Genomic DNA, 17925 nt, shown 5'->3' on the forward strand with positions numbered 1-17925 from the left:
AAGGAGATTACATGAGGAGGAGGTTTGTTACAGTGTGTCACCCCAGTAGTAAGGAGATTACATGAGGAGGAGGTTTGTTACAGTGTCACCCCAGTAGTAAGGAGATTACATGAGGAGGAGGTTTGTTACAGTGTGTCACCCAAGTAAGTAGATTATATGAGGAGGATTGTTACAGTGTGTCACCCCAGTAGTAAGGAGATTACATGGGGAGGAGGTTTGTTACAGTGTGTCACCCCCCCCCCCCCCCCCGTAGAAAGGAGATTACATGGGGAGGAGGTTTGTTACAGTGTGTCACCCCAGTACTAAGGAGATTACATGAGGAGGAGGTTTGTTACAGTGTGTCACCCCAGTAGAAAGGAGATTACATGGGGAGGAGGTTTGTTACAGTGTGTCACCCCAGTAGTAAGGAGATGATATGAGGAGGAGGTTTGTTACAGTGTGTAACCCCAGTAGTAAGGAGATTACATGAGGAGGAGGTTTGTTACAGTGTGTCACCCCAGTAGTAAGGAGATTACATGAGGAGGAGGTTTGTTACAGTGTCACCCCAGTAGTAAGGAGATTACATGAGGAGGAGGTTTGTTACAGTGTGTCACCCAAGTAAGTAGATTATATGAGGAGGATTGTTACAGTGTGTCACCCCAGTAGTAAGGAGATTACATGGGGAGGAGGTTTGTTACAGTGTGTCACCCCCCCCCCCCCCCCCCCCGTAGAAAGGAGATTACATGGGGAGGAGGTTTGTTACAGTGTGTCACCCCAGTACTAAGGAGATTACATGAGGAGGAGGTTTGTTACAGTGTGTCACCCCAGTAGAAAGGAGAGTACATGGGGAGGAGGTTTGTTACAGTGTGTCACCCCAGTACTAAGGAGATTACATGAGGAGGGGGTTTGTTACAGTGTGTCACCCCAGTAGTAAGGAAATTACATGAGGAGGAGGTTTGTTACAGTGTGTCACCCCAGTAGTAAGATGATTACATGAGGAGGGGGTTTGTTACAGTGTGTCACCCTAGTATTAAAGTGTTACACAAGGAGAGGGTTGTTACAGTGTGTCACCCCAGTATTAAGGTGGGGTGTGTCAAAGGGAGGAGCCAATGGGCGGGGACAAGGGGCAGTAAAATGAGCTTTTATCTAGGGTGGCAAAAATCCTTGCACCAGACCTGATGAGACCAATTGTACAACCGGAAAACTTTGTCACACAAATCTATACATCTGAATGTTATAAAGATACAGAATAACCAGGTTAAGTTCACCACTTACTTGCCACCAATGACATCCATAGTGAAGCGGAGGGCTTCCTGCACCGTGGACGGCTGACCCTGGAAGAGAACGGCGTCTTAATACCAGACATGTGAGAGGATAACATATACGAGACATAAAGAGGCCATAACAGAGGATATACAGGAGGGGTTTAGATCTTACCTTGGATTGTTTGATCGCCTCACTAAGTTTGTCTAATGCGCTCTGTAAATATGCAACCTGAAAAGATGGAAGAAATGCTGAGAGACCGACAGAGAGAAAAAAGATGGGGAGGGATGTCCGCTCCGAATCCTGCAGAACTAAGAACGCAGGTCTGGACTATGACATGACTTACACTAAGGCGGCATTCACACCACGTTTGTGCAATACAGTTCCCGTATCAGGTTTTTGATGAAAAACGGATTCCTCAAAACCGGACTAAACTGTATCAAAACGTGTGTAGAAATTTCAACCCTTATACAGTTAAAAACCGTATACGGTTTGAAAAATGATGTCCGGTTGCATCCGTTTTTTTAAGAAAAAACGTATACGTTTTGAACTTTTCACTCCAGTTTGAATAAAGTTTCACTTGTTTGACTGAAATTCCAAGAAAAAAAAAACTGTGCAAAGTAAAAAAAAACGTATGGTGAAAACCGGATGGAACCGTACGCACATATGGTTCTGTACGGTTCCCATTGACTCCCATGTTTAAAAAAAACGTATACGGTTTAATACAGTTTTTCACCCGGACCAAAAACTGTGGTAGACTACGGTTTTGGGTACGGGAAAAAAAACTGACAAAACCGTAGGCAATGCAAAACGGACACAACCGGATGCATCTTTTGGCGTACGGTTTTCAATGGAGAGTCAATGCATAAGGTTTTCAATACGGTTCCGTACGGTTTTCACATTGAAACGTATACGGGAATTGTATTGCAAAAAACGTGGTGTGAATGCAGCCTAAGACAATGTGTCACCACTATGTATGTCAGTGTTTCCCAACCAGGGTGCCTCCAGCTGTTGCAGAACTACAACTCCCAGCATGCTGGGGGGGTTGTAGTTTTGCAACAGCTGGAGGCACCCTGGTTGGGAAACACTGGTGTATGTAGATAATAACTATACATAAAACTAGTGTCATCAGGGGATGTGACCTTTAGAGGTGATTGTGTAATACATCATGCCAGGAATCGACTGCGCTGTTCACAACTACGATGATCTCCCCAGATTTGCGCACTTACCTGCTCGCCATATTTTTGCTGTTCTTCTGCCTGTTTCCCCATGTGCAGCTGTTAAGACACAAAAAGAATGTCACTGGAATATTCATTCACAAACTTCACTTATATTACTACTAGAAATCTAATGAATAGTGATGACTGGAGATGAGCGAACTTACAGTAAATTCAATTCGTCACGAACTTCTCGGCTCGGCGGTTGCTGACTTTTCCTGCATAAATGAGTTCAGCTTTCAGGTGCTCCGGTGGGCTGGAAAAGGTGGATACAGTCCTAAGAAAGAGTCTCCTAGGACTGTATCCACCTTTTCCAGCCCACCGGAGCACCAGAAAGCTGAACTCATTTATGCAGGAAAAGTCAGCAACCGCCGAGCCGAGAAGTTCGTGACGAATTGAATTTACTGTAAGTTCGCTCATCTCTATTGATGACTATTAGACACAAGGAGACACACTTCTCTGCAATCACAATCATGTAAAGGATATATTCCAGTGTTCTCAAACCAGGGTGCCTCCAGCTGTTGCAAAACTTCAACTCCCAGCATGCCCGGACAGCCGTTGGCTGTCCGGGCATGCTGGGAGTTGTAGTTTTGCAACAGCTGGAGGCACCCTGGTTGGAAGACACTGGGATATATCCATCTACAGACACAAAAAACAGTTTTCCCTTCCCTTGTGCCAAGGCTCCAAAAACAAAAAAATCTAACTTTAAAAGGGGTACTCTAGCCCTAAGACATCTTAACCCCTATCCAAAGGATAGGGGATAAGATGTCTGAGCACGGGGTTCCCGCCGTTGGGGACACCCGCAATCTTGCATTCACCTCTTTGAGCTGCACGCCGCGCTGCCAGCTCACAAACTTCCGGGTGCCGACCACGGGGCCAGAGTATCGTGACGTCACCCAGCAGTTTGTGAGCTGGCAGCGCGGCGTGCAGCTCAAAGAGGTGGGTGCCGAATGCAAGATTGTGGGGGTCCCCAGCGGCGGGATAGGCATCTTATCCTCTATCCTTTGGAGAGGGGATAAGACATCTTAGGGCCAGAGTACCCATTTAACCCCTTAAGGACAATGGACGTACTCCTACGCCCCCGTTTCCGAGTCCTTAAGGACCGAGGACGTAGGAGTACGTCCTGTCCTTTCCCAGCCCCCCGCCGCTAGCCGGAGGGGAGCCGGTGCCCGATGCCTGCTGAAATCGTTCAGCAGGCATCGCGGCATATCGCCCAGGGGGGTCATTATGCCCCCCCATGTCGGCGATGGCCGCAGATCGCTGGACAATTCAGTCCAGCGATCTGCGGCGATTCCGGGTCAATCGGGTCTCCAGTGACCTGGTGACCCGGAATTACTGGCTGATCGGGGCCGTCAGAGGTTTCCCGGCCAACCAATCAGGGCGCCTGCTGCGGGTGTCACTCCCGCACCCGCTCCGCCCCTCTTCCGGAGGACGTGAGCGGGTGCGGGACGTGCACCCCTGGTGCTGGGGACCCCGATCCCCGGCGTTAATGTTGGGATCGGGGCCCCAGGAGCGACGACGGCGGTGGCGGCGGGACTGACCTGTGCGGCGATCAGCAGCAGCAGGAGGTGAGTGACAGCCTCCTGCTGTTGCTTAGCAACAGCTCCCAGCATGCAAAAAGGGCATGCTGGGAGCTGTAGTTATGCAACAGGAGGAGGCAAACCACCACAACTCCCAGCATGCACTTATGGGCATGCTGGGACTTATGGTTTTGCAACAGCTGGAGGCACATTCTTTCTATGGAAAAGTGTACCTTCAGCTGTTGTGTAACTACAACTCCCAGCTTGCACAAACAGCTTAAGTGCATGCTGGGAGTTGTAGCGGTGCATCTGCTGGTTGCATAACTACAACTCTCAGCATGCCCGTTGGCTGTCGGTGACTGCTGAGAGTTGTAGTTTTGCAACAGCTGAAGGCACAATGAGTTAAGTAGTAAACCAGTGTGTCTCCAGCTGTTGCATAACTACAATCCCCAGCATCCCCAGCCAAAGTAGTATGCCTCCCGCTGTTGCATAACTACAACACCCAGCATGCCCTTCCGCTGTCCGTACATGCTGGGCGTTGTAACTTTTGCAACAGCTGAAGGCACACTGGTTGCAAAACACTGAGTTTGTTGCCAAACTCGGTGTTTCACAACCTGTGTGTCTCCAGCTGTTGCAAAACTACAACTCCCAGCATGCACTGATAGACCGTACATGCTGGGAGTTGTAGTTTTGCAACAGCTGGATGTCCCCCCCCCCCCCCCCCCCCAATCTGAACGTACAGGGTACACTCACATGGGCGGAGGATTACAGTAAGTATCCGGCTGCAAGTTTGAGCAGCAGCAAATTTTCTGCTGCAGCTCAAGCTGCCAGCGAGAAACTACTGTGAACCCCCGCCCGTGTGACTGTACCCTAAAAACACTACACTAACACACAATAAAATAAAAAGTAAAAAACACTACATATACACATTCCCCTACACAGCCCCCCTCCCCAATAAAAATGAAAAACGTCTGGTACGCCACTCTTTCCAAAACGAAGCCTCCAGCTGTTGCAAAACAACTACTCCCAGTATTACCAAACAGCCACTGACTGTCCAGGCATGCTGGGACTTTTACAACAGCTGGAGGCACCCTATTTGGGAATCACTGGCGTAGAATACCCCTATGTCCACCCCTATGCAATCCCTAATTTTGGCCTCAAATGCGCATGGCGCTCTCACTTTGGAGCCCTGTCGTATTTCAAGGCAACAGTTTAGGGTCACATATGGGGTATCGCCGTACTCGGGAGAAATTGTGTTACAAATTATGGGGGGGTATTTTCTGCTATTACCCTTTTTAAAAATCAAAAATTTTTGGGAAACCAACATTTTAGGTAAAATTTTTTTATTTTTTTTTACATATGCAAAAGTTGTGAATCACCTGTGGGGTATTAAGGTTCACATTACCCCTTGTTACGTTCCCCGAGGGGTCTAGTTTCCAAAATGGTATGCCATGTGTTTTGTTTTTTTTTGCTGTTCTGGCACCATAGGGGCTTCCTAAATGCGGCATGCCCCCAGAGCAAAATTTGCTTTCAAAAAGCCAAATGTGACTCCTTCTCTTCTGAGACCTGTAGTGCGCCAGCAGAGCACTTTTCACCCCCATATGGGGTGTTTTCTGAATCGGGAGAAATTGGGCTTCAAATTTTGGGGGGTATTTTCTGCTATTACCCTTTTTAAAAATGTAAAAATTTTGGGAAACCAAGCATTTTAGGTAAAAAATTTTTTTTTTTTTAACATATGCAAAAGTCGTGAAACACCTGTAGGGTATTAAGGTTCACATTACCCCTTGTTACGTTCCCCGAGGGGTCTGGTTTCCAAAATGGTATGCCATGTGTTTTTTTTTTTGCGGTTCTGGCACCATAGGGGCTTCCTAAATGCGGCATGCCCCCAGAGCAAAATTTGCTTTCAAAAAGCCAAATGTGACTCCTTCTCTTCTGAGACCTGTAGTGCGCCAGCAGAGCACTTTTCACCCCCATATGGGGTGTTTTCTGAATCGGGAGAAATTGGGCTTCAAATTTTGGGGGGTATTTTCTGCTATTACCCTTTTTAAAAATGTAACATTTTTGGGAAACCAAGCATTTTAGGCAAAACATTTATTTATTTTTTTTTACATATGCAAAAGTCGTGAATCACCTGTGGGGTATTAAGGTTCACTTTACCCCTTGTTACGTTCCCTGAGGGGTCTAGTTTCCAAGATGGTATGCCATGTGTTTTTTTTTTTTTGCTGTCCTGGCACCATAGGGGCTTCCTAAAGGTGACATGCCCCCCAAAAACCATTTGACGCTCCTTCCCTTCTGAGCCCTCTACTGCGCCCGCTGAACACTTTACATAGACATATGAGGTATGTGCTTACTCGAGAGAAATTGGGTTTCAAATACAAGTAAAAATTTTCTCCTTTTTACCCCTTGCAAAAATTCAAAAATTGGGTCTACAAGAACATGCGAGTGTAAAAAATGAAGATTGTGAATTTTCTCCTTCACTTTTCTGCTATTCCTGTAAAACACCTAAAGGGTTAATACACTTATTGAATGTCATTTTGAATACTTTGGGGGGTGTAGTTTTTATAATGGGGTCTTTTATGGGGTATTTCTAATATGAAGACCCTTCAAATCCACTTCAAACCTGAACTGGTCCAAATTGCTGCTGAACTTTGAAGCCCTCTGGTGTCTTCCAAAAGTAAAAACTCATAAATTTTATGATGCAAACATAAAGTAGACATATTGTATATGTGAACCCAAAAATGTTTTATTTTGAATATCCATTTTCCTTACAAGCAGAGAGCTTCAAAGTTAGAAAAATGCAAAATTTTCATTTTTTTCATCTAATTTTGGGATTTTTCACCAAGAAAGGATGCAAGTTACCATAAAATTTTACCACTACGTTAAAGTAGAATATGTCACAAAAAAACAATCTCGGAATCAGAATGATAACTAAAAGCATTCCAGAGTTATTAATGTTTAAAGTGACAGTGGTCAGAATTGCAAAAAACGCTCTGGTCCTTAAGGTATAAAATGGCCTGGTCCTTAAGGGGTTAAACTCTCCTTCCTACGATCCCCAGTTGTGCAGATATCAGTGTCCCAGTCCTCCGATGCTGCTCTGCTTCTTGGGCTTGGATCATCACACTGCGGTCAGCGTATCGCCAGCTGCAGCGATGTCCCGCCTTGGCCGGTGATAGGCTGAGCGCACTGTCATGTAAGAAGCCCAGGGCCCTCCCTTCTTCCTGCTGCTTTGGGCTTCTTAGATGACAGTGCGCTCAGCCTATCACCGGCCAAGGCGGGACATCGCTGCAGCTGGCGATACGCTGACCGCAGTGAAAGGATCCAAGCCCAAGAAGCAGAGCAGCACCGGAGGACCGGGACGCCGATATCTACGCAACAGGGGAACATAGGAAGGGGACTTAAAAGGAGATTTTTTTGTACTCACTGTAAAATCTCTCTTAAAGCCTTCATTGGGGGACACAGAGACCATGGTATATGCACATGCCACTAGGAGGCGCTGACATTAGGAAAAAAAAGTCGTCTCCTCCCTGGCAGGATATACCCGCCCACCCGCTCACAAAGCAGTAGGAGAAACCAACAAAAATAAATATTTCCGAAGGACTCTAGAAAGGAACCCAGGAGAAACACCCAAGAACCGAAAAAGGCTATCCGGACAAGAATGAAGAAATGGGTGGATGCTGTGTCCCCCCAATGAAGGCAATGAGAGAGAGATTTTATGGCGAGTACAAAAAAAAATAAAAAATCTCCTTTTCTCGGACAATTTTTATTGGGGGACACAGAGACCATGGGACATACCAAAGCAGTCCCTGGGGTGGGAAGAACGACACCAGAGGAAGGGAGTCAGTCCAGAGACTGAACCCCAGCCGGTCGTAAGATTCACGGACGAGACCCCCGGCTAAAAAGGTAACCAAGGCCTGGAACTGAGCGTCCGGCAGTTCCCACTGTCCATGGGAATGGACTAGGATGCCAAAGAAGGGACCGTCCTTAGAAGAGACTCTAAACCAACAGACCACAGAGAGAGACAAGAAGGGGCGATGCAGAGACCCGATGGGCCGAAACAACCTGGCAGGAGATAGGAAACCAACTCCATGAAGCACAGAACCAGACAGAGGGAGAACGACAAGAGAACCCCATACAGAGGACCAACCGAAACCAGAGAACCTTGCGAGAAAACGCAAGGGAGAGCCCAAGGTGAGTCAGTCAAGATGAAGACCAGAAACTTCTGGAAAAGAAAGAGATGGGAACAGTCTCCGGAGAGGCATGGTGAAGAAGATCCGAACCAAAAAGCTGTAGGCGCCAAAAACCACTGTCCCAGGGACACAGCACGAGCGGACTAAGAAAGGACGCAACACAGGCTGAACAGCAGGAAGAAACACAGCCATGCTGCAGCCGAAAAATAGCCCGACTGGAAAAACCCTGTAGACAAGCTTGCCGTCCAACCCTGGAGTAATGGACCCCGAAGGAGGAAAAGAAAAGTAAGGAGTAACCCGGAACGGCAACATGGAACTGGAGAATCTCGAGTCAGCGGGTAGTACCCGACCTGTAGAGGGAGCAAACCGAAAAACCGTGAAATGCTCCGGGAAACATACTGCTATGTCGGGACAAGAAGAGCGGTACAAAAAGACTGACCCCACTAAGGGATTGTGTAGAAGCCTGGGCAGGGGCACTACACGTGCCAGAGACCGCATTCATCACGAAGGCCCAAAGGACCAGGAGGACCGACCCAGAAAATAAGGTACACCACAGCAGTCTAGGAGAGAGCCCAAGACAAGGATTAATTGATCTTTGACCCAGCGGTCGGAGCAAATCAGAGCACTCCCAGCAACGTCTCGTCAGGATGGGAACGGAGGGAAAAGCAAAAGGGAACCCAGCTGGGACTCCCAGGCTCTGGTCACAAGAAGGTTACTCCAAAAGATCGGAGTGGCAGTGTAGCACCACCGACACTGACAAAGGGAAGGATGAGCACACCCTTCCCGGATATTGCGCCAAGGAAGGCTGGCGCTGAGCTATACACGATTGCATAAACCCTGCACTTGCCCACCAAGGTATCCCAGCATGTAGGGGGAAGTGCGAGATGGCTCCATCTTGGCAGAAGAAAGTGCTCAGTCAAATAGTCCCCCTAGTGGAGGGGAAAACAAGGGGAGGTGTAGACGAAACTCAGGCCCTGACCGTGCCAAGCGTCCTGATCCCAGTACCCCCTATGAAAAGGAAACTTCCCAAGAGCGCCATGTACCGTAGGAGCAAGGAAATGCCGCCCTACGGTAACGGATCAAAGCACTGGGTGGACGTAGCCCCCAGGGACCCTGCAAAAACACACCGAAGCACGGAGGAGCCATGTTGTGTCCCCAGAGGGATTTGAATCCTGGACACTGGAGCTGGAAGATACAAAGACATAACTACGAATGCAAGTAAGCAGCACATGTAGCAACCTACAGCTGTAGGAGGGGGGGGGGGGGGTGACAGGCTTCCGCTGAGCTGGAAGAGAAATGGCCCTGAACCAGGGAGTCGGAGGAGAAGAGAGCCTCTGACATCCCTGGTAGCATCAACAACTACTGCAGGGACCGAAGCCTGGAGGGTTCGCTGCGGGAGGAGGGGGGCGGAGCTACCTGCCACCATTATGGGTCCCGCAGGCCAGCAAGCGCCGGAGGAGATCAGACCAGATGAAGTAAAGAAAATCAGCAGCCGCAGTAAGTACAGGGAGCCGCTGCAAAAGCCAGCGGCTGCCCTGAGACAGAAATGGCTGCCGTAACTGTGAGTCCACTGGCGGGAGGGGGTCATATACTCACCCACAGGTTTCATATACTCACCCGCGGTCTTCTTATACTCACCCCAGACGACTTCAACCAGATTATGGCCACGCTGCATTATACCAGACTAAGATAGCGGGGCGAGCAGGGGCAGTGGGGGACCCGGACCCCGGGTACAAACTCCAGGCGCTAGCCGTTGGCAAGAAGGGGTTAACAGTACATACTCTATGTCTTTGCCCCTTTGTCGCAAACGGGGGAACAGGTAGCGCCATGCTCCTGAACCCCCACCTGAAAATGAGAAACAAAAGGGAGCAAAAAAACCCTAACTAAACAGCCCTTACCAGAAAATAATAAAAAAAGACCAGGTCTGGGGACACCCGAACATGTGTCGGCCTCCTACTGACACTAAAACTGATGACCTCACGTCCAGTGGGCGGGTCTATCCTGCCAGGGAGGAGCTGACTTTTTTTTTCCTAGTGTAAGCGCCTCCTAGTGTGACAAGAGCAAATACCCATCAGTATAGGGGTCCCCCAATGAAGAGCGACCCAGAAAGTTAGGTTTTTTTTAGTTTTTGAACCCGGGCACAAGGGAAAAGTGTTGCGCCGCAGTTCTCCTTTAACTTAATTGTGCAAAAGAGGTAATTGTGCTACATCCTGTATTATACCCCAGAGCTGCACTCACTATTCTGCTGGTGAGGTCACTGTGTACATACATTACATTACTTATCCTGTACTGATCCTGAGTTATATCCTGTATTATACCCCAGAGCTGTACTCACTATTCTGCTGGTGAGGTCACTGTGTACATACATTACATTACTTATCCTGTACTGATCCTGAGTTATATCCTATATTATACTCCAGAGCTGTACTCACTATTCTGCTGGTGAGGTCACTGTGTACATACATTACATTACTTATCCTGTACTGATCCTGAGTTATATCCTATAATATACTCCAGAGCTGTACTCACTATTCTGCTGGTGAGGTTACTGTGTACATACATTACATTACTTATCCTGTACTGATCCTGAGTTATATCCTGTATTATACTCCAGAGCTGTACTCACTATTCTGCTGGTGAGATCACTGTGTACATAGATTACATTACTTATCCTGTACTGATCCTGAGTTATATCCTGTATTATACTCCAGAGCTGCACTCACTATTCTGCTGGTATATGTTGTATTATACTATGGTGCTGCCCACAGGACGTGTTTTCTTTTGTACCCGCTGTGTTACCACAAATAACTCACATGGGCGATAGAGGCGAAGTAGTAAATCTTCATCTGCACCAGCTTCTTCCAGTCCTTTTGGATCTTCCCCAGTAGTGACGCGGTCTCGGTGTTCTCCAGGGCTCGGCAGGCTTCCTTGTAATAATCCACCACCTGGTGACAGACACAATGGAGATGATTGGTCACCGACCATCAGCGGCTGCAGGGCACAGAGTCCGGGCACAGAGGCCGGGCACAGCCTCACCTGGGCACTGATCCGCGCCACCAGGAAACTCTTCCTGTTATCCAGCATTGACTTCTCCAGCAGACACTCCTGGGCCTGACCCTGAAGGTAGAGAAGGGCACAGTGAGGTCCGATGAGCCCAGCTGAGTGCGCCCCCAGTGCCCACATAACATGGCGCCCCTCTCACCAGCATGAGGTTTATATTGAGGTTCAGGATCTGGTGACTCATATCCACACTGTACGAATGAGCAAAGTGATCGCGGAGATAGGAGAAGGCGCCGGCCGCACACTGGAAGTGAGTGCACGAGATCTTCATCCCCTATGAGAGACAAATCACTAATCACACTGAGCAGGAGGAGGGGGCGGGGCAAAGACCGAGCAGGAGGAGGGGGCGGGGCAAAGACCGAGCAGGAGGAGGGGGCGGGGCACAGACCGGGCAGGAGGAGGGGGCGGGGCACAGACCGGGCAGGAGGAGGGGGCGGGGCACAGACCGGGCAGGAGGAGGGGGCGGGGCACAGACCGGGCAGGAGGAGGGGGCGGGGCACAGACCGAGCAGGAGGAGGGGGCCGAGCCATAGACCGGGCAGGAGGAGGGGGCGGGGCACAGACCGGGCAGGAGGGTCACAGACCGGGCAGGAGGAGGGGGCCGGGGCACAGACCGGGCAGGAGGAGGGGGCCGGGGCACAGACCGGGCAGGAGGAGGGGGCCGGGGCACAGACCGGGCAGGAGGAGGGGGCCGGGGCACAGACCGGGCAGGAGGAGGGGGCCGGGGCACAGACCGAGCAGGAGGAGGGGGCCGGGGCACAGACCGAGCAGGAGGAGGGGAGGGGCACAGACCGAGCAGGAGGAGGGGGCCGGGGCACAGACCGAGCAGGAGGAGGGGGCCGGGGCACAGACCGAGCAGGAGGAGGGGGCCGGGGCACAGACCGAGCAGGAGGAGGGGGCCGGGGCACAGACCGAGCAGGAGGAGGGGGCCGGGGCACAGACCGAGCAGGAGGAGGGGGCCGGGGCACAGACCGAGCAGGAGGAGGGGGCCGGGGCACAGACCGAGCAGGAGGAGGGGGCCGGGGCACAGACCGAGCAGGAGGAGGGGGCCGGGGCACAGACCGAGCAGGAGGAGGGGGCCGGGGCACAGACCGAGCAGGAGGAGGGGAGGGGCAAAGACTGACAGGAGCAGCAGAAGGGAGGAGCAATTACTGACAGGAGGAGCAGGAGGGGAGGAGCAATGACTGACAGGAGCAGAGAAGCAATTTCTGACAGGAGGAGCAGAAGGGGAGGAGCAATTAATGACAGGAGGAGCAGGAGGGGAGGAGCAATTACTAACAGGATAAGCAGACAGGGAAAATGACTGACAGGAGGAGCAGAAGGGGAGGAGCAATGACTGACAGGAGGAGCAGAAGGGGCAGAGCAATGACTAATAGCAGGAACAGAGGAGGCGGAGCAATGAGTGACAGGAGGAACAGAGGGGCAGACAATTAGACAGGAGGTGGAAAAATTAGTGAACGGAGGAACAGAGGGAGCAGAGCAATGAGTGACAGGAGGAACAGAGGGGGCAGAGCAATGAGTGACAGGAGGAACAGAGGGGGCAGAGTAACGTGTGACAGGAGGAACAGAGGGGGCAGAGCAATGAGTGACAGGAGGAACAGAGGGGCAGAGCAATGAGTGACAGGAGGAACAGAGGGGGCAGAGCAATGAGTGACAGGAGGAACAGAGGGGGGCAGAGCAATGAGTGACAGGAGGAACAGAGGGGGCAGAGCAATGAGTGACAGGAGGAACAGAGGGGCAGAGCAATGAGTGACAGGAGGAACAGAGGGGGCAGAGCAATGAGTGACAGGAGGAACAGAGGGGGCAGAGCAATGAGTGACAGGAGGAACAGAGGGGGGGCAGAGCAATGAGTGACAGGAGGAACAGAGGGGGCAGAGTAACGTGTGACAGGAGGTGGAGCAATGAGTACTGGAGGGACAGGAGGAACAGAGGGAGCAGAGTAACGTGTGACAGGAGGAACAGAGGGAGCAGAGCAATGAGTGACAGGAGGAACAGAGGGGGCAGAGCAATGAGTGACAGGAGGAACAGAGGGGCAGAGCAATGAGTGACAGGAGGAACAGAGGGAGCAGAGTAACGTGTGACAGGAGGAACAGAGGGAGCAGAGCAATGAGTGACAGGAGGAACAGAGGGGGCAGAGCAATGAGTGACAGGAGGAACAGAGGGGCAGAGTAACGTGTGACAGGAGGAACAGAGGGGGCAGAGCAATGAGTGACAGGAGGAACAGAGGGGCAGAGTAACGTGTGACAGGAGGTGGAGCAATGAGTACTGGAGGGACAGGGGGCAAAGAAATAATGATAGAAGCAACAGAGGAGGTAAAGGGGATAACCACTGAAACAGGCACGACAGTGACAGGAGGAGCACAGAAAGGGAAGGGGGATCATTACTGACAGGAGGAACAATGCGGGGGGACTACAGTTCTTTATCTGCAGAGAACTCACCTCCTCAGAGACCCTCTTGTCCATCGCCCCCAGCATGGAGTGTAAAGCCCCTGCAAGAGACAATGTATACATGATAGGGCGGCCTCATATCCTAAAGAACAGCTATATACTCAGGGGTCATCCCGACCATCTCTAGACGGCCTGTGACATGGAGGGGGCACTGGTCACTATTCACTGCTGGTATAACAGAAATGGTTTGTGTAGGATAAGTGTCACCTGCTTAAAGGGATCGTCCACTTAAGAAAATATATCAGCAAGAGGGAGGCGACCTCTGGAGGACCTGGGGCATCCATCAAAGAGGTTTACCAGGACTAAAATAACATCGCTATACAGCACCACTCTTGTTTTCTGGTTGTGTGTGGTATTACAACTTAACTTCATTTACCTCAAAAGGTGATGGAATACTACAAGCAATCTTGCAGACACCAGAAAAAGGAGGGGACAGGAGGCACCCCCACCCTCCCCAAATCTCCCCCCATAACAAAGGTGTTCAATCATGTATCCAGCTAAAGAAGCGGAGATCCTATTAAAGGGGTTATCCAGGAAAAAACTTTTTTTTTTTTTTTTTATATATATATATATATATATATATCAACTGGCCCCAGTAAGTTAAACAGATTTGTAAATTTCTTCTATTAAAAAATCTTAATCCTTTCAGTACTTATGAGCTTCTGAAGTTTAGGTTGTTCTTTTCTGTCTAAGTAATCTCTGATGACACGTGTCTCGGAAACCGCCCAGTTTAGAAGAGGTTTGCTATGGGAATTTGCTTCTAAACTGGGCGGTTCCCGAGACAGGTGTCATCAGAGATTACTTAAACAGAAAAGAACAAACCTTAACTTCAGAAGCTCATAAGTACTGAAAGGATTAAGATTTTTTTAATAGAAGTAATTTACAAATCTGTTTAACTTTCTGGAGCCAGTTGATATATATATAAAAAAAATGTTTTCCTGGATAACCCCTTTAAATCCGCTAAGTCGCACCGTTACCTACCTAGATTGTACAGGACACAGGCCTGCTCGTACTTGATGTCCGCGTGCGTCACAGACTTCCCGGAGAAAATCTCTGTCCTGAGAAAGAAAACTAAAAGTAAGACTCTGTTCACACCTCCACCGTGTCATTACTTTAGGTCAGTGTTTCCCAACCAGGGTGCCTCCAGCTGTTGCAAAACTACAACTCCCAGCATGCCCGGACAGCCAACGGCTGTCCGGGCATGCTGGGAGTTGTAGTTTTGCAACACCTGGAGGCACCCTGGTTGGGAAACACTGCCTTAAGGTATATAAAAGGGATCTTTAACCCCTTAACGACCACGGACGTAAATGTACGTCCTGGTGCGGAGGTACTTAGCGCACCAGGACGTACATTTACGTCCTGTGTATGACCGCGAGCAGCAGAGCGGTGTTCGCGTCACACACGGCAGGATGTCGCGCGGATGTCCGCCATTAAACCCCCTCAGACGCCGTGATCAATACAGATCGCGGCAATGCGCATGTTAAAATAGATGATCAGATCACCAGCAGCGCTGCCGCAGGGATCCGATCATCTGTAATGGCGGCCGGAGGTCGTCTCCTGGGGTCTTCTGCTCTGGTCTGAGATCGAGCAGAGCAGAAGATGACCGATAACACTGATCAGTGCTATGTCCTATGCATAGCACTGAACAGTATAAGCAATCAAATGATTGCTACTGATAGTCCCCTATGGGGACATAAATAGTGTAAAAAAAATAAAATAAGTTGAAATATGTAAAAATAAAAATAGTGAAAAATCCCCTCCCCCAATAAAAACGAAAATTGTCCCTTTTTCCCCCATTTTACCCCCCAAAAAGCCTAAACAAATTATTTTTATAAAACATATTTGGAATCGCCGAACTATCAAAATATAATTTTAATGATCCCGTACGGTGAACATCATAAACGTCATTTATTTTTTTTTATTTTTTTTATTTTTTTTTTAAAGCCCAAAAATTTTCACATTTTATTCCAAAAAGAATTTATGAAAAGTGATCTAAAAGATTTATATACGCAAATGTGGTATCAATAAAAAGTACAGATGACGGCGCAAAAAAGGAGCCCTCATACCACTCCATGTACGGAAAAATGAAAAAGTTATAGGTGGTCAAAATAGGGCGATTTTAGATGACTGATTTTGTACAAAAAGATTTAGATTTTTTTAAGCGGTACAAAATAGAAAAGTATCTAACCATGGGTATCATTTTAATCGTATTGACCCACAGAATAAAGAACACGTCATTATTACTGTAAATTGTACAGTGCAGGGGTGTGGAAATTAAAAAAAAAAAACTACTTGTCCAAGGGACTAAAGCTGAACACAATCTACTTGTCCCTCAAGAAAATCCACTTGTCCTGGTTGATGAAATAATTTCAACCAAAATAGTCTGATCCCCCCCCCCCACTAGACCATCAGGGATGGATATAAGATCCTTTAGACACTGCTGACAGCGGTGATCTAATGGGTTAATAGGTGATCGCAGTATGTCAGGATATTAGTGGCCGGAGAGCTGTAGCTCCTCTTACACCCCAGATAAGCCCAGATAAGTCTACATGTAACTTTTTGATCACCTTATGAAAAATTTCTCATATGAAGTGACCAAAAATGAGCAATTCTGGACAATTATTTACATTTCCACCGTTCACCGTACGGTTTAATTAACATAATATTTTAATAGTCTGGACATTTCCACATGCAGCGATACAACTTATGTTTATTTTTGTACATTATTTTTATTTAAAGAAAATTGGAAACTTTTATTAGGAAAGGGGCTTATTCACATATATACGCACTTTTTACAATATTTTAATCACTATTTTTCAGTCTCAATAGGGACTTATGTGTTACGGGGGGGGGGGGGGTTCTGCTTCTCCAGTTTATATGGTGCATTTTGTGTCAGAAAATGCTGGAAGTTGCATTTAGTTACTAGATAACTACAACTCCCAGCATGCCCTGATACAGCCTATGGTTGTGTGGGTGTTGCAGCATGTTGCACTGTATAGTACAGTTAAGGTTATTGTGTAACATGCTGGGAGTTGTAGTTTTGGTTTGTGTCAGCTGCAGAGCCATAGTCTGTGTCAAGGAATACTGGGAATTACAGTTAGTAACTACAACACCCAGCATGCCCTGATACAGCCTATAGCTCTGCAGCTGACCCGAACCAAAACTACAACTCCCAGCATGTTGCACTTTATAGTTCTACAGTTTAGGTTATGGTCCAACATGCTGGGAGTTGTAGTTTTTGGTTTGGGTGTGTTTGTGTGCATCCGTGGGGCTCTTGGTCGTCAGGTGAGTATGAAGGGGGTGGGATTCTGGGGGTGCAATTCAGTGCGGGGGCATCTAAAAATAAATAAAATTAGATGGCACAACTGCCCTAATGCCCGACGTGACAGTCCGCTCCTATACAAAACATTCATGCATACACATATCATACATACACCAGCCACTGCCCCCCCCACATCATACATTACATACACACATACACTCACACCATACATATACACATATCATACATGCACCAGCCACTGCCCCCATAACATACATTACATACATACACTCACACCATACATATACACCATACATATGCACACATCATACATACACCCGCCGCTGCCCACCCCACATCATACATCACATACACACACACACACACTTAGACATTATACACACATCACACATAGACAGACATCATACACACATACACTCACACCATACATATCCACCAGTGTTTTCCAACCAGGGTGCCTCCAGCTGTTGCAAAACTACAACTCCCAGCATGCCCAGGGCATGCTGGGAGTTGTAGTTTTGCAACAGCTGGAGGCACCCTGGTTGGGAAACACTGATATACACCATACATATGCACACATCATACATACACCTGCCGCTGCCCCCCCATCATACATTACATACACTCACATACACTCACACCATACATATACAACCACCCTTCCTGCCGCCGCCTGTATTCTCTGCCTCCTCACCTGAGCCGCCATGAGTGGACATCAGAGCTGTAGTCCCGGCCGGTGTGAGGTGAGATTTCCGTCCTCCACCTCCCCCCCCCCCTGCTCTGTGTTTTCCTCCGTGCAAACAAGCAACCTCCCCGTGGTGGATTAGGTCCTGTCTAGACAGAGGGGAGGGGGGAGGGATAGAGCTGTGTGCGGGGGATGGAGCTGTGTGCGGGGGAGGAGCTGTGCACGGAGCTGTCTACATCCTCTCTCTCCCCCTGCTGTGTCTTCTGAGCTCCGTCCGTCCTCCGG

General features: G+C 48.8%; 1 protein-coding gene across 1 annotated transcript in view; it reads right to left on the minus strand.

The window, feature by feature from the left end:
- The window catches only part of PTPN23 (protein tyrosine phosphatase non-receptor type 23), a 73129-nt gene that overhangs the window by 37169 nt on the left and 18035 nt on the right, over positions 1-17925 (minus strand). Inside the window, exons 4-11 of the mRNA XM_056518767.1 lie at positions 14654-14730; positions 13664-13713; positions 11369-11500; positions 11203-11283; positions 10980-11111; positions 2472-2519; positions 1417-1473; positions 1255-1313 (exon numbers count right to left, since the gene is read on the minus strand). Of these exons, the coding sequence (XP_056374742.1) occupies positions 1255-1313; positions 1417-1473; positions 2472-2519; positions 10980-11111; positions 11203-11283; positions 11369-11500; positions 13664-13713; positions 14654-14730 (636 nt within the window). The remainder of the gene's footprint in view (positions 1-1254; positions 1314-1416; positions 1474-2471; positions 2520-10979; positions 11112-11202; positions 11284-11368; positions 11501-13663; positions 13714-14653; positions 14731-17925) is intronic.

Source organism: Hyla sarda, chromosome 5, assembly GCF_029499605.1.
Source record: "Hyla sarda isolate aHylSar1 chromosome 5, aHylSar1.hap1, whole genome shotgun sequence".
In the NCBI taxonomy this organism is placed as follows: Eukaryota; Metazoa; Chordata; class Amphibia; order Anura; family Hylidae; genus Hyla; species Hyla sarda.